The sequence below is a fragment of the Tyto alba genome, unplaced genomic scaffold (assembly GCF_018691265.1).
Source record: "Tyto alba isolate M040663 unplaced genomic scaffold, T.alba_DEE_v4.0 Super-Scaffold_8, whole genome shotgun sequence".
In the NCBI taxonomy this organism is placed as follows: domain Eukaryota; kingdom Metazoa; phylum Chordata; class Aves; order Strigiformes; family Tytonidae; genus Tyto; species Tyto alba.
The window spans coordinates 2,431,509-2,452,323 of NW_024881329.1; the positions used below are offsets into that span (position 1 = coordinate 2,431,509).

The 20,815-nt window shown below is 37.4% G+C and overlaps 1 protein-coding gene across 1 annotated transcript in view; it reads left to right on the top strand.

The window, feature by feature from the left end:
- The first annotated feature begins 5,892 nt into the window (after window positions 1-5,892).
- Window positions 5,893-20,815, top strand: part of LOC104356796 (mucin-5AC) — a 55,542-nt gene continuing 40,619 nt past the window's right edge. Inside the window, 19 exon segments of the mRNA XM_042784874.1 lie at window positions 5,893-5,905; window positions 6,543-6,804; window positions 7,840-7,954; window positions 8,421-8,511; window positions 8,925-9,037; window positions 9,540-9,756; window positions 10,104-10,229; window positions 11,215-11,332; window positions 12,164-12,302; window positions 14,065-14,175; window positions 14,584-14,653; window positions 15,421-15,558; window positions 15,639-15,803; window positions 16,550-16,644; window positions 17,703-17,829; window positions 18,404-18,659; window positions 19,264-19,313; window positions 19,957-20,057; window positions 20,186-20,337. Coding sequence (XP_042640808.1) covers window positions 5,893-5,905; window positions 6,543-6,804; window positions 7,840-7,954; window positions 8,421-8,511; window positions 8,925-9,037; window positions 9,540-9,756; window positions 10,104-10,229; window positions 11,215-11,332; window positions 12,164-12,302; window positions 14,065-14,175; window positions 14,584-14,653; window positions 15,421-15,558; window positions 15,639-15,803; window positions 16,550-16,644; window positions 17,703-17,829; window positions 18,404-18,659; window positions 19,264-19,313; window positions 19,957-20,057; window positions 20,186-20,337 — 2,459 coding nt within the window.

The following is a 20,815-nucleotide window of genomic DNA, read 5'->3' on the forward strand; positions in this document are numbered from 1 at the left end:
TTTCTTTTTAGATCTTCATCCTGGAACTTCGATAACAACTGTTAGAGGTGATAACATTTCCCCTAAATCTTCACTGCATCTATTTCTGTATATACAAGAATTCTGTATTTGTCTTCTTCATGAAATAATAGTGAGGTAAATTCTATAGACCTATATGTCAGTGAAGTTGCCAGAGGTATAACTCATGACTGAAATCAACCAGTTCTTTTCCTCAACACTTCCAATTTTATTTAGTTAACTCACTTTGATTTAAATTTTAATAACCAATTGTACTTTAAAAATGTTCAAGAAAGACAACATGTTTTCTTGCTTCTGTTTACTGCTTATAGAATAAAAATATGACTTTTTTTCCTCTCTTAATGTTGAAGTTACTTTCTCAAATATAACTGGTCCAACAGGGCATAAAAACACATAGTATTTTTCAGAAAGAATAACAGAAAATCATGTTTGATGAAATCTCAAACGGCGGTTTAGTCTATTCCCCTGCCCCGGGGCAATATCAACAGCACTTACCCCGTTCTCAGGAAGGTGTTTTTCTAACCTGCTTTTAAAAACCACCGGTGATGGAAATTCAACTGTCTTCTTGGGCAACCTATATGAGTACTTCACCATCCTTGCAAAAAGAAATCTTCTCCTCAATGTCTAACCTATATCTCATTCCCTGTTTTGAATCTAATTGTGTTTTGTCCTCTGGCCAGAGAATATGGAGATCATCCCAGTATTTTCTTTGCAAAAACTGGTTGATCCTGCATGTGGGATTATGGAATCCATCCTCCTACTGAAAAACTGTGTTTCTCTACACCCCAGGGTTAAACACTATAAAAGGTTAATTCACCAAAGTAATATAGCTGTAAATAAATATATTAACATATTCATGAAACATTGTTCACTCTCTCATTGTTCCTAAGATAAGGAACATTCCAAGGCATGTTCTTGCAAATCAGTCTTTTTGTGTCTCTAGGAACAGCAATCACCAAGAAAATCCATACTTTTTTTATTGCAGGTAGACTCAATCAAATTTGTTATGGGGAAATCTTCATTACTCAGAAGAGAAAGAGCAGAAGTAGCAATAAAAATGCCTAAGTGAGAAGAAGAATCCCTTAAACAAAGGTCCATATCACTGACTCTCCAATGCTGAAGGATTTTCACCTAGTTCTGTTTTGTGCCTGGCCTGTGGATAAGTGCTGACCTTAGACGTCATTTGATTTCTCCATTTTCACAGGCAAAGCAGCTAGATAGACAGGTGCAAACTCATTTAAAAAAATCTGTGTCAGATAGAACTTCCTTGGGTTTTTTGAGAAATTAAATTGCCATCATTTACCATAAGGAGGAAAATTTTAAAATGTGAATTCATTCATTCCAAGCTCCTGCTCAAATGTCACTCAGAAGTCCCTTAAATTGTATTTATCCCCTAATACATAAAAATTTGGGAAGGATAAGCCTGAGCAAAAATTCTTCCTGCTCACTTCTTGACATTTCATCAAAAAGACCTGTAGAAAGAGGACTCCTCCTAGAGTGCAAATACCTTAGGGAAAGTCAGAGCATCCTTTATTTACCTGTACACCTGCAAAGGAAAACTAAAATGTCTGAAGCCCCACCTTTTAATAACCTTGTGAAACGATCTGGGAACTGAGCCAAAACCTACTCTCTCACTATATAAGACTTGGGAGCAGACAGGTATTTCCTCAGAGGCAGGTTGTTCGGTAGTTTCTACCGGACTTCCAGAAGATGGGCACAGGTGGTGGGACGCAAATACCACTATGGATATCAGTACTAGCACTTGCCTTCGTACAGATCAAAGGTAGGAAGATTCACTTGCTTGGCATTTTTACTGTTTTAAAGCATGTATAACTTGCTTCAGAGTTTGAGGCATTTTTTTTTCTTCGCTTTGTGAAGCTAACAAACCTGTTACCTTTATGCAAGGCTTTCTTTTCTGTTACAAATACTTTCCTTCCTTAGAAGAGAAAATTAACTGTCTTGGAAATTTATATTGTAGTCCATGCTTTCATCCTGTTTTCTCCAGTTGATATCTGCAATAACTCCACCGAATTCAGTGGAACTCACTCAGAACTCATGTTTCTATAAAAATACCTTAAGATTAGCATTTAGCTTTTGATGTCCAAGGCAGTACAGAATTTCTAAATGCGCAAACCAGAAGGTGCAAAAGTGGCTTTAGGAAGGAACAAATCAGTGGAGTCTGCATGCATTATTAAATATTTTGTTTGTTTTATCAGCTGATGATACGGTATTGAAAAAATGAGGGGTTTTGCTTGAAAAGCATTGGACAACAGATTTTAAAAGTTTATCTGTTCTTGCACATGAGGTTGCATAAAAGCTCAGAGCACTGGGTTGGTTTTTGATGGGTTGAAAACAAATAGTTGCCTTAAATATTCTAAGAGAGCTCTTAATACTCACAGGTGAGTGGAAATATTTTTTATGTATACTTCACCTGTTAATTTCCCTTAAAGTTTAAGGTAATAAGAATGTTAGTTTTTAGTGCCTTTTGATCTCAGATGCAGATCCTGTTGTATTATTTTACCTTTTCCTACTTCCAGGTAATCCCACACTAATTTATGTTAAAAAGTGGTAGCGTCAAAGAATAGCCTATCAAAAGACTAGCTGTAACATTACCACACTGTGCAATGGAAACTGGAATCTGTGTGCATATGACATGAGGCAGAGTGTTGGAGCCACACAGTGCATGGAGAGAGAAGCAGGCAGCTGCTTCTGCTCTGAGGCTAGGCAGTGGAGGAGCCCAGATGCACTGAATGGTTCATAGCTTAGAAATGGGTACGATTTGTCCTTCCAACACCAGCCGCAGACCCCCAGCTGGTGCAAAAAGGGATGCAGGGAGCTCCCTCTGTCGTGGTTTAGGCCCAGAGGGCAACTGAGCACCACGCAGCCCTTCACTCATCCCTTCCTGATGGGAAGGAGAATGTGAATCCATCTAGGGACCAGGGAGGAGTAGCTCACCCATTATGGAAACGGGTAAAAGACAGACTCCTTCGGGGAAGAAAAGAAAACATCGCTTTAATTCAAATGCTATCAAAGACAACACTTAACAGACAAGGTGGGAGAGTGAGAAGCACCACCACATCCCAAAAACATCTCCCCTCATCCCTCCCTTCTTCCTGGGCTCAGCTCTGCTCCCAACCTTGCTACCTCCTCCCCCATGGTGCAGGGGTCAGGGGATGGGGATTACGTTCATCTCACCTCTCCTTCCTTCTCGGGAGGTGGGGTGAATGCCGTGCATTCCTCCTCTGCTCCATGTGGCTCCCCTCTCACTGGGCACAGTCCTCTATGAACCTTCTCCACACTGTGTCCTCCCACGGGCCGCAGCTGGGCCCAAGCTGCCCCAGTGTGGTTTTAATGATGCTTAAAGCACACAATGATCATAAAAACTAAGAAAATTAGGTCCTTTATCTGAAAAGCTGATTGAGGAAATTGAGGAGTACTGTGACAATAATAGAATAAGGATCTGCTCAAATTATCATAGGCATGGTTTTGATGACTCCCCTGCAGTAACTTCTTAGCAAAAAAAAAACCAAAATAACAACCAAATAAAACCCCCCTAAAAAACAGAAAAACAAAAGCTGAAGGAGTGGTATATGTCCATCATGGTTGCATGTAGCACAGGTCCTGATGCAAGTCTGACCTTCTGTACAAGAACATAGCTTTGCTGATTTTTGATGTACCGACTATTGCATGTTTCAACAGATATAATCAAGAAATGATGAGGGAACTCAAGAATATTAGACACTAATGTTTTTCTCGTCTACTTTTCTTGATGCAGTTCAAGCCCAGGATTATGAACAACAAACAAAATCAAACTATGCTTCTCCATCCATCCTGCAGCGACAAAATTGTAAGTATTTTTATGTTAATGTATTTCTGAGATTTTATCCCAAATTAAATCAATAAATAGTAAAATTATTTATTCCTAGCTAGAACATATTTTCCCTTCCCCCCCACCCCTACAAAAAAAAAAAAAAAAAGGGAGAGAGAAATCCTCTGTACAATATATCCAATTCCAAGCCAATCTCTGACTGCTGTACACTGGAGAACTTCCTCTGAGATCTGGCCCAGTGGATCTAGTCTAATGACATAATACAGTTATCTAATATTTAACTTCATGAAAGGTACATACCTTTTATCTAAAAGTGTATTTTCAGAAGAGGTGTGTGTATACATACATATCACCAAGGTACTTGATAGTAGGTAATAAAAGACACATCTTTTATGCTGTGTCAAGATGACTGCATCACTCATGAGAGAATAAGAAAACTGTAAGTACATTAAATGTTTGAATAATTAAACACTACAAGATCAGGCATGACACATAACTGTACAGAGCAAACACTGTAACTGTAGAGAGCAAAATAAGGGTGGAAGGATACAGTGCTGACTGGTATATTAGTGATAAGAAGATGAAACAGTTAATCACTAAGCCTGCCCTGCAATCTGCAATTTGTGAGGTCACTGGCTGGCAATTAAAACAGTGATAAACCCAAATTGGAAGTGTAACACAAATTATATAATAATAGTGAGTGTATTTCATTGTTGGAACAGATTGTCAAGGAAGGTGATATGTGTGCTTTCCCTTAAAATCCTTACTTCAAGACTAAATGATATTGTTTTCTTAAAACACTTATTTGTCTTAGTGATATTTTTTTGTCTAAATGAAGAAGTTGGATGTTGATATTACAGTATCTACAGTTTGGAAGTCACAAAATTTTACTATTTTGATACTTTCAAGGGAGAAACTCTATCAATTCCTCAGACTCGCATTTAAGAAAATCACATTGCAGGTTCTCTGAGTATTCTATTCATTTCATTGCTGGAATCAAAGAGAAAACATTGGATTTGAACATGGAAAATTTAGGGCTGGATCCTACCAATTGAAGTCTTTGCATGAAAAGCACTTGATTGACGTTTCACAGAATTTAAACTGCTTTTTAAAAAAATCTGCTTAGAGTTGGCTTTGCAAAAGTGCATGTCTCAGCACAAAGAAAAATATGAGCTTCAGAAAAAAACAGCTCCTGTTTCTCATCCCCAGATTCTAATATTCTTCAGTAACTTTCTGCTTCTACATCCACTGATAGACAAAGGTTCAGACATAGACATTAACTCTGTTTTTTATGCATCACTATTACGATACAGTACTCTGAGGATCACATTGCTTCTTTTGAGTTCAGAACATCAGGGCCAGCATCAGATGGGAGTCTTGAACAAATAATGAATGAAAGTTCTACAGCCAAAGAGTATGGTCTTTGGGATTTGGATTTGACTGTTAGTGAAAAATATAGAAAGGCAGAACACAAAGCACTGTGTAAAAACCATCAATAAAACCTTGTGGAAATTTCCCCCTGGATTGTAACTAGTAGCAGGAAATGTTAATTGCTAAAGAAACTATTGATTTTTTAGGGCTTCTAATAAGATTAACCTTGACTGGTTTTTCCCCCCTTAGATTTTCTACCAGCTTCAAAATCCCAAGAAGTGAAAATCATTCCACCTTTTCAAAACACACTGAAAGTAAAGGGTAAGTTAAATGTCACAGATCAGATGTCTGCGTTCTTGTTGATCACACAGGTAGAGCATGGAATGACTGAAGAGATCAATAAATTATGTAAGATCCTTTAAAATCATAAAAAATAAACAAGGAAAGTAGTCGGTTCTAAATGCGACTCCAATACTTAGCCTGTATTTTGTTAATATGGTGCAGCTGCTAGAAAAAATTATTTCCAAAAAATGTATATTTTAAAAATAAATATATATAAATAATACTGAGGTAAATCATGCACAGTATTTCCAATAAAGAGAGGGAAATATTAATGTATTCAAATCACTTGTGCGACACCTTATCTAGAGTATAGAGTACAATTCTGACTAGCCATGTTCAAGCAGGGTGAGTATAAATCTGGAAAAGGTGCAGAGAGGGCCTGTGAGAATAATCAGGGAGGTAGGAGAGCCTGCTTTTAAGGAAATGTAGACTGAAAAGAGATGAGTGGTTTCTATAACGAGTGGGGGGAAGACCACAGAGGTGGAACCCTTTTAAGATGAAGCATAATACTGGCACACAAACAATTGGGGATACATGAGACAGGAATACACTTTGGAAGATGCTGGCAAAAGTCTTCCAGCCATTCAAAGGGTGGAGCTTTGAGTGGCCTTCCCTAGTGGGAGTACCAGCTAGTTTTAAACTAACTTTAAACTGGATTTATGGTGACACTTTAGAACTTCATATATTTAGGAAAGGATTTGTGGAATAAGACTATCAGCAGAACCAGAGCATTGGACATAGTGACCTGGAAGGTCTTTTCTGATCTTAGGTCTTATATCCCTATGCAAAACAGATTGAGCACAAAAGGTAGCTGAACTAAATAAATAACAGTTTGATAAACAAATAGCTCGGTAAGAAGGAAAACAGAAGATGGGCTTTTTGGAGAGAGGCTAGTGAAAGAAATGAAAGGGGAAAAGCAACTAAAGGGAAGGTACTTATAGAAAATTACAGAAAATTCTTACTGCTTATTTTGAATCCACAGCTGGCAACCCCTCCCACAATGGCCGTGTGTGCAGCACATGGGGGAACTTCCACTTCAAGACCTTTGACGGGGACATCTTTTACTTCCCTGGGGTCTGCAATTACATCTTTGCATCCAATTGTAAATCTCCCTATGAGGACTTCAACATCCAGATCAGGCGTACAATGGTGGGAAATGCTACTGTGATCACTCACGTCATCATGAAGCTGGAAGGAGCAGTGATTGAACTGACCCGCAACTCTGTCCTGCTTGATGGCAAACTGTATGTCCATAACTTGAAACTACCATCACTGCTCTTACTCCCGGTGGGCTCTTTGAGCAAGTATCCCTTTCCCTCATCTGATCTCACATTGCTCCCAAGCAGCTGGAGGGTCAGGTCCTTCCTGAAGTATCAACAAAAATCAGAGGGCCTGACAGGGAGCTAAGTGCCACTTCTGCAGATTATCCCTGTGTCCATTTTGTTCAGATAAACTATATCCCAGATGCTGCCCCACTACCACAAATGTGTATTTATATATACAATTAAGCCTATAAACTGGATTCAGAAAAGTGTTAGTTTTTTACACCCTTTAAGTTTCTACTTTCCATTAATTTTACCAGAACAAGATCCTTGAGAGGACCTTTTGACGGCTTTTGTCCTTGCACTGAACAGTATGCAGTAAAGCAGTGACTGCAGGTTGTAGCTGCGCTCGTTTAAAATGAGCTAGTCTGGAAACTTGCTATCTATGTAGCAGTGGTAACGCTGACTTTGGCCTAGGGTGTGAAACCTGTCCAAAAGGCCAGCAAATATTTGGGCAGCTATTCCACAGTGAGCAGTGTATTATAACAGCTATGTACTACGAGCTAGTCTCAAAGTTACCTTCGGTACACCTTTGTGAATGGCATTCATGTCACAGAAAGCCTAAAGAGCCTATCCCTTTATTATCAAGGGCTTTAAGGAGTAAATAGCAGTATCCTGAAGCATACTACATGCAAAACAGAACCTCCCAGCACTTTTTTGAACAATACAACCAAAGACACATGGCAATATTTTATGTAGTAAAACTTAATTAACAGAGATTGCCAGAAGGAACGGCAGGGAAAGCAAGGTTGATCCATCTGCACCATGAGAAGCAACTGCATAGGCAACAACCAAACCACTGCAAATTTGCCTTGTCTGTATTTAGGTACTGCTCTGACTAGTTTCCTCACCTATGCATGCTGAAGATTTGCAAAGAGAATGAGAAAGGATATCAGTGTGGATATTCAATGGCTATTCTGTCCCTACTCCCACTGAGTTACTGTGATCTTTCCCCAGGGTTCAGGTGCCCTACAGCCATATGGGAGTCTTCATAGAGAGAAGTAACAGCTATTTGAAAGTTTCTGCCAAGTTAGGTCTGACCTTCCTTTGGAATGAAGAGGATGCCCTCCTGGTAAGAAAAAAATCCATAACAAGTCAGAGAGCCTGTATTTTGAGAATAATCTGGTTACATATTTGCAGTCTTAATCAGCCAGGCAGGCATTAGTTACTTTTGGATTTGCGTCCATTTTTAGTGTACTGTTCTATCTTCCAGTCTTCTCCCCATTTCTTTTTTCCTGCTCAGTTCAGGATCAATAGACCCCCAATTATAACATTCCCACCTCACAGTGAAGTACTCCTCAGATTCCCAACCTGGCAATGTGCTCATGGTCACAACCCCAGGGCTAGAATAAGACCAAGTTTTTCTTGCTGGTCACTGACCTTCTGAATGGTACCTACCTTGTTACCGCATGATACGGTCTGCACAGCATATGTATGTCAAATTTTGAGTACATAAGCAATATTGATGTAGCCTGTGCTCCTAATCATCAAGGCTGACATTGCTATGAATCTAAGCTCTCTTTCCTCATTTATTTTAGGTGGAACTAGATAAGAAATATGCCAATCAAACTTGCGGGCTTTGTGGGGACTTCAATGGAATACCAATTAGCAATGAATTTTTTTCTGAGAGTAAGTAATAAAAAGCATTATTAAGTATTGGCACTTTGTTTTTCTCTCTTTTAGCACTATATTGTAACACAGGCTGTGGGTTGCATTAACTCCAAAACTAGTGATACTTCTTTATGTATTTCTAAGATGTCAGTTATGTACAGAGTAAGGGCTTTGAGATGCATTAGGTTGCTTCCAACCATCACTCTTAGATCTTTTAAGACCTGCCACGTGCAACTTTCTACTTGTTTTCAATAGTTAGGATCCAGTTCCTTGCATACCTTCTTTATCTCCTTTTGCCTTTCATATTATAGTGACATTTCTTGGTAATCACTGTTCATGTCATAGTGGGTACTGTCACAAAAGAAAATATATCCATGCAAAAAGTGGTAAACCAGTAAATATTATTCTAACATTTGGACTGCTTCTTACAGACACAAAACTGACTCCTATACAGTTTGGGAATAAGCAAAAGATGGATGGACCCACAGAGCAGTGTGCTGATCCTATTCCTCCTATTGTTCTGGCGAACTGCTCATCTGAATTTGTAAGAACCTCTCTCTCAAAATTTGTTTTCTCAGTGTAAAATACATTTTCTCTGCCTTTGGAGAAAATATGTTAGATTCAGAAAAAAATATAGAATGAATATGAGTCAATCATAGGTCTGGAAAGAAAATTTTTCTAAATTTAGTTTTTTATCCTTTGCTAAAGTAAGTGGTAAAAAGCTGCATTCCCCTTCCAAGAGAAGACTGGGTATTTTCATGGAAGAGAAATTCACTGAGGATATATTAATACAAAGAAGCTGTATAATGCTTGGGAAGTCACCTGAGCTGAAAGTAGCTCAAGATACGGGAAGATATGGGAGTTAATCAAAAGACTTCCAAGTGTACTTGCCATATTTTTATACTTTACCTTAAACATCTGCTTATGGCTACTGTTGGACAGGTTTCTGGACCAGATGGACCTTTGGTTTCTTCTGCTGCATGCCTTAAATAATTAGTTTCATATTTTCTAAACACTTGTTCTACCTTCTCTATTTTCCCTCCTAGGCTTCTATCTGTGAGACAGTATTAACCAGTAAAGCATTTACAAGCTGTAATGCACTTGTAAATGTTCAGGACTACATTGAAACTTGCATACAAGACCTATGCCACTGTGATAGCTCCATGGCTGACTTCTGCATGTGCAACACCTTTGCTGAATACTCCCGGCAGTGCGCTCATGCAGGTGGACAGCCTCTGAACTGGAGAACCCCAGAACTGTGTCGTAAGTATCTCGGGAATGGGCTTTCACCTTCTCTTACCACCCATATCTATTGATCTTCAAATATGTGTCTTAATTTCCCTGAAGAAGACAGCTGTTTAAAGGTGCGTGTAATTTTCATGAAATCAGTTTTGACCTGAGCATATTCAAGCTGTTGGGAATATGGAAGTTTAGAGGATTTTGCATTACTAAGGGTTTTTAATGTATACCATAAAGTTTAAAATGTTGCAGCCTCCACTTGGATCAGTATTCCCCATTATATCTTGACAGAAAACATTCTAATTTACAAATAGAGTTTTCTCAACATTTCAAAGGAAAAGTCAACATTATAATACTATTTCTACTTTCAGCCAAATTGTGTCCTTTCAACATGCACTACCAGGAGTGTGGCTCCCCCTGCTCTGACACATGCAGCAACCCGGAACGATCTGAACTTTGTGAAGATCACTGTACAGATGGCTGCGTCTGTCCTCCAGGCAAGCTTATTTCCTGCCCTCTTCTGATAGCCAAAACCACTAGAACACCTACCTGTACACATTTAACAACTTTCCTACTCTGTATCACTCTCATAATGTCATCGCTCTCATTATCACCAAAGTATTAGCTCCATTTCTTCCTTCACATGCATGCATCGTTTCTATTCAGGTTACTAAAAATGCTCTTTTAAACAACAAACATGCCTGAGATGTACATAATGACTGAACTGAGAATAAGATACTTTGCTGTTAACAGTAAGGGGAAGTCTTCTATTCTCAGCATCCATATTCAGTCCACAGGAAGTATGTAATGTTTAATCACATTTTTCCAACAATGATAACTCCTGGTGTTAACAAAGCCGTGTCTGGTTCCCCCAATTGCCAAACCCTTCCTGTCCAGTGCTGCATGGCTAAACAACAGGAGCTGAGGGAACATTAAGCAATGTGTAAAATCTGGCACTTCAGAGAATTACACATGAGAACTGAGTATCAGTACAAGACAAACAATGCAAATGTGTTCTCTTTGTGCATGCTTGCAGCTCTTGCAGCTCTCCTGCCTGTCCTCCATTATGTCTCACAGATTTTACCATCACTTGTTTGTATAATAGCATTGACTTCTCTTAGATAATTCTCTGCCTTTGGGTCTAAAAATATTTACGGTACAAATATGTCCCTGGGGAGTCTTACAAATGGTTCATCTATTCCACCTCATTATCTAGTAATTTTAATCCTAATTCAATTCTAATGAAGTCCATAACAGAAAAGTATTTCCCTAGAGGTCTCTTTTGATGACCCTAAAATTTTAGATAGGCCTCTGGAATATAGCACTTCATCCCTACACAGCTGACATCCTATTATTTTATAGCACTTCATTTTCTATGTAATACAGAAGAAATGGAACATGCTTTCAGGTATCTGTCAGGTATGGGTACAAAAACAGGTTCTGCAGTGCACAGAATGAGTAACAGTCCATTTCTTTCCCTAGGAATGGTATTTGATGACATTAATGGTGCTGGCTGCATTCCCCGTAACGAATGCCATTGTACCTATGAAGGTGAAACTTATGCTCCTGGTGCTTCCTTCTCATCTAAATGCAGATCATGGTAACATACTCTCTTTCCCATACTTCTTTTTTTTAGGTGCATTACTGTAACACTTTGAAGACAGGGAAAAATTACTAATTTCCCCTTAAAAAGAAACGAGGAACTACTTATCAATAGAAGTTCCTTGATCACACATTTTTAGAGGATACTTACACGTCTGTTTTCTCCTCACGTTTGGAAGCAAAAATTTTAGTTTAGATATAGGTACTCCAATTTAAAGATCAATCAATTAAAGGAATCAAAATCAAATACTGGAGGTGTTTAAAAATGTGAATTACCGTGTTATGTCCTTTGTAGCACTACAGTCTAATACTCATGTTGATACTATGGAAGATGTGACATTTAGGGACGTGTTGCATTAGACAGAGTAGGAGGTCACATTTAAAAGGCGTGTTTGACAGATATGATGTATTTTTCTAATCTCACTATAATTACTGAAGTATTACTGCATATGCAAATGGACCTATCTATCTCTGAATACAAGAACTACAAACATGCATGTTATTTTCCAAGAAATACTTAACATGTTTGAAGCTTGAGGCATGTTAATGGAGATGAAGGGCAATCCTTCATATGCAGAAGAATGGATGCCAGGTTCACCAGGACTGAATTCTGTCCAAGGACTGGAAATGAACAACAATATATAAAAAATTATCACTAATATAAATTCACCTGCCCCGTACTTAATCTGAGATTTCAAAGCGATGTTGGTTCCTCTGACAGTATGATCAATGTTTCAAGAGGAAAAGTAAGGTTTCAACTGCTCTTATTATCTCTTATTTAATTTACGCTTGTATTACCCAAGGTTACTGAATGCCTTCTTCATTTCAGTACCTGTGTTGGAGGTGAATGGTCTTGTATCACCCAGTCATGCCCTGGGACTTGCAGTATTGAAGGAGGCTCCCACATTTCAACATTTGATGAGAAATACTATTCCTTCTTCGGAGACTGTAGCTATGTCCTAACCAAGGTAAAAGAGTCATAATCCTTGCTGAAGCAATATGTCAAAGGAAAATGTTTCTATTATATATAATGTTGTGAAATTAAAACTACTGTCAATCACATCAGCATTCTGGAACTTAGAGGGTCAGCATGAAGTCTTAAATGGATTTCAGTAGGGTTTCTGTTAGGGTTATACTAAATAAATATATTGTAGTAGTTTTGTGTTCTTTAATTATCATTTAAGAATTGCACTGAGCTTTTAGGTTCTATGAAACAATCTCCATGCTTCCCATAAACTTTTTAATTAAATATTGCCTGCCTTGTGTTTTATAACTACTTATTTCTGAGCAATGTGTTTATTACATCCATCGGTACTGTTCTTTTTGTCACAGCTAATTCAATAGCTTATTTGATTAACAGGATTCATAATGGAATTATTACTATACAGAATTCATGTGAGAGGAGTTATTTCACTGAGATGGTCAGCCTTCCAAACAGTCTTTCCCAGTAAACATTGAACACTCTAGAGTTTAAAAGAAAAAAAGCTTAAGAAGTCATACATGTATTCTGAAACCTCAATTAGAAATTGATGACTGACTGACAAAGATATCTAAGATTTACTGGAGTTTTTAGATCAATAGGGTCTGAATTCTGAGTAGATATATCTAAAATAATGACTATAGATTTGCAGATTTCAGAACCCTAGGTACATTTGTTGTTTGTTTGATGGAAACAATTTTCATAAAGACTTCATATTAAATAAAATCTGTTCTCAAAAAGCTCAAACTGAATGTTACCAAGAAAGAGAACCACAAAAACTTAGAAATGAGATATAATGAAGTAATTTAGAAATAGATTAGATTAAATCAATGAAACTTTTTGATGAGATTCACAAGCACTGGTCTCAATCCACAATGGAATTATAGATCAGACACTCGTTAAACTCTTTTGGCACAAACATATAAAACTAGACTTTCAGAGGCTCTGAAGATACAGAAAATCCCTGAACTTGGAAACAAAATGTCCAAAAGCCCACAATTTCAGCATTACATTTCCACATGGCTGTAATTCTGCATTTCAACTGTCCTCAATTTAATTTTTATTATGTCAAGAAAACAATAAGACACATTCAGAATCAAAGCCTTCTGCATGTTTCCCTTTAACACCTTGGCTGTTAGGCACACTTTGAATACAGTTCACAGAACTCAGTCCATTGAAAATCAGAACCAAGTGAAAAGCTGAATTTTGCCTTTATTCAGTAGCTCAGTGAAGAGTCATTTTAGATTGTGAGAGGATATTTAAATGCATATTTCCTACCTGTTGAAAGAAAGTCCAGATTGACAGGCTCTTTGATAACCTGTTCAGTGCAGACGAGACTGGAAACAATTTCTGTCCTCTCCCAGATAAACACCACAACCAATGGGTTGTGGCACAACCAAGACACACTTCCTTCTTTTCCTCTAGTGTATTAAACCAGTATTGCCTAAACAGTAGGAACAAATATTACATAAACATTAGGAAGTTTTAATGTTCAATTTAATATGTCTAACTTGCCCTTGAATGCCAGAACTAATGGATAGCTTCCACTGTGCAGATTGCATGAATGCCAGCTTACTTAGTGACTGTATACATATATGTCAGAACATATATGTAGGAAACAGGAAGAAAAGGAATAAACATTTTAAAAGACTCACTTTACTAAGAATGCCATCTGAATGTGAAGCTTTTAACATAACAATATTTTAATATAACAAACCCTTTGAACAATATATTTTGTTTTCTTCTTCTAGCTCTGTGACGGCAATGAATTCACTGTTTTGGGAGATATCCATAAGTGTGGCCTGACTGACACTGAGACATGCCTCAAGGGTATAGCTGTCAGCCTAAGTGGAGGACAAACTGTAAGTAGCAAATGTGGACATCTAACATTCTGCAGGGTTGATTTCAAAGCTTAAAAGACAAGTAGTTTGCAAATGACACATAACAGCACAGGAAATCTGCACTATTGTTTTTGGTTTATCTCATTTGAACATTATTCAAAGAAAAAATAAGAATAATATAGGTACACTGGAAGACAAGATTCTAGTTATTTTCTGTCTTTTAGTTATTAAGCTTTTGCTTGTTTGTTTTGACAGTCAGTGGACCACAGTAATAAAGATTAAAGAAATAGTATAGGAATCATAACATTGTCACATCCTCCCCCCTCCTTTTTTTTCCTTTATCCTGAACAATACTAGGTAGAAAATAATTGGAAGGTGTTTTAACTTTCCTAAATATGCTTGATAATTTTTAACTTTTCTTGTGGACAGAATATTGTGATCCAGCCTTCCGGCAGTGTATTTGTGAATATGATCTACACACAGCTGCCATTCTCTGCAGGTAAGTTCCTCTGGAAGACTTCTGTAATGCTTTCAGGTTTTGACTTTAAAATGCTTTTTACATTGGTTAATCTAAAGCCAAATTCTACCTTTAGGGACACTGCAGCAAACATAAGGTAATCCAATGGAGCACAGTCTCTCATTTTTAAAATAATAAGGTTTGCTTATTCAACTCTTATAATATGGCCTAATTTTAGCAATATCTAATTAAATTGAGATTCAATTCCAGCAAATAGCATCAATGCACACTTCCAAATCCAAACATTGTCAGAAGAGAGGAATGAAAAATTCTGATACTCAACAGGACTCCAATATCTCAAGTTGTTTAGTTCCCTGTGTTCCTTCTGTCCCTTTGCTTAGTGCACATTCATCACTGGAGAGTTTCTCTCACACCAGTTCTTCTCATATACTACTGCACCTGGACAGAAAGCAAACCATGAAAGGACAGAATAGGTCCTGCTTGGAGTCTACCACTAAATAATGCTATATCATTTTCATCAAGCAAAGGTGGTCTTTTAAATAGCAGCAAAAGTCTGTGTTCTTCACCTTATTTCAAAACACCTGACAGAAAGTGGAGGGGTTTTATACATTTGTTGTTTAGGGTAAGGACAGCCTGTTTTGGTGCTAGATTTGAAAACCTGTATGGATCATTTTTCCCCCAGTTCTTCAGAAATTGGAATTATATCAAACACACCTCTATATAATGAACAGTTATTTCAACTGCTCATTTCATATGAAATTATAATTCTCATATTCTTATATCCCTAGCGAATGTCACCATCTTCAGACCATCATCATTCTTCATCATTCTGCAAACAACCTTTGGTCTTCAACTACAGATTCAGCTCGTGCCTCTCATGCAAGTTTTTATAGACTTAGACCCATCACATAAAGGCCAGACCTGTGGTAAGTGATCTTATAACAACTGCCTTCATCAGTATGCTTCATTCTGTAGGAGATTTTCACACCCACATGCTTCCTTTTAGGTCTTTGTGGAAACTTCAATGACGTGCAGACAGATGATTTCAAAACCACAAGTGGTGTAATAGAGGGTACTTCAGCTGCCTTTGGTAATACTTGGAAAACTCGGGCTGACTGTCCTGATGCCAAAAATACCTTCGAGGACCCCTGTACTGTCAGCATACAAAATGGTAAGCTCAGCATATAACAACCTCTCTTTTAGGATGGAAAGAAGGAATAAGCTGATCAGCCACCAAGCATTTAGCCAAAGTAACAGTGGATCGTTTGCACACACACAATTCTCCTCAGTTGTCACTAAAAGTCTTCAATTAATTGATAATGACTAGGATAATATTTTGATTCTTCAAAAATATTCTTTTGGATAAAGGAAGCAAGTTTTTTTTACCAACTTGTTTAAAGGAAACTGGAACCTTACAGAGTATCAGGCATCCATTCTGGAAAGGACTGATTGTCATACAAGAAGAAAGCTGGGCATAACCCCATGGAACACTGGACTCAGTGTGGTCTTTACATTGTTAAACTGTGAACCAGACTTATAATTCAGAGCTTCATAGCTCTCAGGTTCCATTTCAGCCAATGAAATATGTAATTTTTCAGCATTCACAAGCCACTCTTCTGCTTTCTGAGATGAACTAAAATATTTTTAATTCACAATGTGAACCTTCTTTTTCAAAATTCAGCTAAGGATGTCTTACCTTGTTCCATGACAACTACCATGAATTAAGAGCATTCAGTTTATGAAGAGTTCATATTTCTGTATAGAGGAAGTAAAAGATTGTTTTTCAGCAAATGCAGAGGTGAATTCAATTGTGAAGTTAAGCTTCTGCAATTTCTCTGCAGGAAGTACAGTTACTTTGGGACAAGAGTTTGGATAATGAAGTACAATAGAAATTCTTACCATGTTTTCAATTCACAGACCAGTATGCTCAGCACTGGTGTGGACTGCTCTCTGATACCATGGGACCTTTTGCTGAATGTCACTCAACAGTGAATCCAGAGGTTTATGAGAAGGTACTCAGCTCTTATCTTTCTCCTATTTAAAAGAAAAATATAAAATTTCTGATACTAACACCTGAGAGAATAACTTGCCAACTGGGAGGTGATGAATTCATGATAGTTCTTTTCAAACCAAATGTTCATTTTTATATACACATCATAATAATTACTCCTCAGTAAAACTATCGTTCTTTCCATTCCTAAGAGGATAAATTTACAGGTGTATTTCTGTAATGCCCATATTTTTAGATATTAACCTAAATGTCTAAGCTAGGAGCTTTGACTCCCTGGACTCCTTATCAGGTCAAAAGACAAAAGCTGTCCCTCCTGAGATATAAGGAAAACTTTAGTCAGAATCTTAACTAGTGCTTTGCTTAGTTGTTCCGAACTGCTCTCAGAAGTCTTTTGCATATATCCAAGGAGATGGCAAGAAATGTGCATAAGAAGCAGCAAAGAGATTTAGATAAGATGTGAAAAATGTTCCAGGAATCCAAGGTGATGAAGCTCTGGAACAGACTGCCTGGGGACTTTACAAAGCCTCCTTGTTATTGGAAATCTGTAAGATTATGTTCAACAAACATCTTCTGGAATGACAAGATTATAGTGACCTGCCCAGCATAGCAACACATTAAATGACTTCTTGATTTCTTCATTCCTCTGATGCAGATAGCCCAAGCTCCTAAGCCTGAGCCCTTACAGTTGGGTGGCATCAAATACCCTCTACTTTTTCTAAGTATATAAGGCACAGTGCCTACAAACTGGAAGTAGTTGGGAAAGCTACTAACACCCGAAAAAAAAAAAAAAAAAAAAAAAAAAACACAAGAAAAATAAAAAGTATTTTAAAATTGTGGACATTTAACTACTCTCTCTCCTTGCAAAGAATCTTTTTTGAAAGTGAAATCTTCAATCAAAAAATCCCAATGAAATCTTCAAATCAAAACCAGGCATATATTTACTTATGCATATGGATTACTCTTGCTTTTAGCTCTAATGAACAGGACACTCCAAAAAGTATAGAGAGCCATGGCTTGGACGTGACAATCTGATGATCCTATGTCATCCTCTGTCCTTAGAACTGCATGTTTGACACGTGTAACTGTGAGAAGAGTGAGGACTGCATGTGTGCTGCCCTCTCCAGCTATGTCAGGGCCTGTGCCGCTAAAGGAATTCTCCTCACTGGATGGAGGAGCAAAGCCTGCAGTAAGTTCTATATCCCTTTGTCTCTTGAAAATACATCCAGAAGGCCCCACACAGCAGCTCTCAGGGATGCCCACAGCATATTGTGTTAAATTGTGTTTTAAATCTAGAATTGAGTTTCAAGATTTTGAAGAAGATGGAAATACCATAAAAGATAAGCAGTAAGCAGGGAGAAATATAATACAGAGGATTTGTTAGATTACTTGCTCAGAACCAGCAGATGCAACATGGCCCTCAGTATCCTTGCAGTAGGAGTAAAATAAGTAGGCTCTTTCTCAATTTACTTTATCAAAAAGCATAAAAATAACAATGAAGAAAAAACGTACTATGCATCAATATAACTGAACTTTTTTCGTTTTTTAACCTGGACAAAACATTTGCATATGTGACACATTTATAGGGGAAAATTGTGTTCTAGCAGTAAAAAAACCCCAACATTACACTATCAAGGATATCAATATAGCACATGTACATACATTGCTATGTTTATCATATATACCTTACCTCAAATACTGCATTTATATCTATATTCATTCTTAAATGAACTTCACATGTAACTCACCTTTTTACTCTCAAGCAAAATACACCACCTTGTGTCCGAAATCCTTGAAGTACACTTACAATGTCGAATCCTGTCAACCCACCTGCCGGTCTCTGAGTGAGCCTGATGTCACCTGCAGCATCACGTTTGTCCCAGTTGATGGCTGCACCTGCATAAATGGAACCTACATGGATGAGAGTGGCAAATGTGTGCCCGCTACTAGCTGTCCTTGTTACTACAAGGGAATGCCCCTGTCTTCTGGAGAAGTTATTCATGATAACGGTGTTGTCTGGTAAGAGATTTGTAAAGAACAAGATTGAATATAGGCAATCGTGAAACCACATATGCATTATGCAATCTATTAAAATCAAATGGATTTATCTCCCTAATAATTTCAATACAACAAATCACAGACCCTTAAAAATTGTTAGGGCTCTCCATGTCTGGAAGATTGTACTCAGACTACTACAGGAATTCAGCAAACCACACTGTGGTGGGTTAGCCTTGGCTAACTGCCAAACTCGCACCCAGTCACTCACTCCCTCCCCACCACACATATTTTTCTTATCCATGACTGTAAAAGACTTGTTCCATGGCAAAAAACGCTTGGTAATCCCATTACAGATAACTCCCATTATAAACTGAATCTGAATTGTTTTGAAGGACAGGTTTTAACCAGGCAAACAGAGAGAGCAAACCTGTATTTATATAGAATATACTTGTATTTTGGTCTGCTCCAACATAAAATATTTTTGAATAGCAAAAACCATTCTGATAAAACATATATTTTCTCTGTTTTATCACACAGTAATTTTTCATTATTTTAAATTCATTAGGAAACAAGATGAAAATTAGCAAGGAAAAGCAAAAAAAAATAATTCTCTTTTTTTTTATAGCACTTGTACCTATGGAAAGTTGAGCTGCATTGGAGAGAAACCTGAACCAGGTAACATATCACTTAAGATTTTCTTTAATTCTCCCTTTCCACCTTCACCTTTTTTAGTTCTCTCTTTTTTTTTTTTTTTTTTTTTTAATGAAAATTCTACAATTCTGAAATCAAACAAGGAAATGAACTGATGACTTTTGTAATATAGAAGATATTCCCAAATGTAAAGAAACACTGTCTTACCTTTCGGATGGCTGAAAAAAGTTATAATCCCCTGGGTTACACAGAGGAAAAGAATACTTGGTCACCTCATTGAACATGAGGAGAAAACCATCTACATTTAAAATAAAATACTAAAATCCTAAAGAAAAAAAAAAAACAAAAAAAAAAACAACAAAATAAACCAGGATCTTTATTTTCTTATTGTTTGCTTTTTGTTCTTTTTTTCTGAGAGTAAGAATTTTACAACGCTAACTAAACACTAATTTCTATGAGTAGTCCAAACATAAGCACAAAAACCAGATGGGCATGACTTCAAAACAATAATCTGTTTCTCTTTCTGGTCAAATGCATTATGTTAAAGTACACATAACCCACAAGGGAGTGGTTTTTATTTTTTTTTTCCTACAGTTTGCATTAAGGAAACACAACCGTATAAATATATAGTTGATCTCTCATTACTCATGGCTTTTCTCTCTTTCAGTCTGCATACTTCCCATGGTCTATATTGACTGTGGCAATGTCACTACAGACGTGGTAGGAGCAGGATGCCAGAAGAGCTGTCAGACTCTAGATATGGAATGTGTAAGTATAGACTCTTTATACCCTGTTGAAAGCACATTAAACTGGATCTCTTTTACAATTACCAGCTGCAGCTGGACTCTTCCATCAGAGAAATATTTTAAGTCATGTTTTCTATATGGTCTTTACAGTACAAAACCCACTGTGTCTCTGGCTGTGTATGTCCTCATAATCAAGTGTTGGATGGTAAAGGTGGCTGTATAGCTCCAGAAGACTGTCCATGTATTCACAACGGGAATTTCTACAGACCAGGGGAATCAATCCGAGTTGGCTGTAACAACTGGTAAGAGCATATTGAAAATTATTATTTTCAAGCATCTGAAAGGGAATAGTTTAAGCTCAAGATGAACTACAGCATTTGACTCTAGCAGTATCAAGATCGATAGGAAGGAATCCTACATAAGATGATTGATTTAGTACCTAAAAACCAAGCTCTGTCTATTTTATACAATGGCACACAGCACTGAAGTTGGAAATGGTCAGGAGAACAATATGGTTTGGATGCTGTCATATTCATTTGAGTCAAGAAAGCTTTTCCTCACAAGCAATCCCTACATTTCAATACAAACAACAAGATTTGGAAATATGAAATATTTAAAGTATTTTCTAACCCAAATTATTCATGACATCATGCAATAACACAGACTTTGGGTAAATCCCAAAGGCTCTTGAGCTATGCTGCATTTCTGAGAATAAGCAAACCTTAATTTTCATTATAGGCTTAACACATTTTAAAATCAGATTGATGTACATGTAGGAAT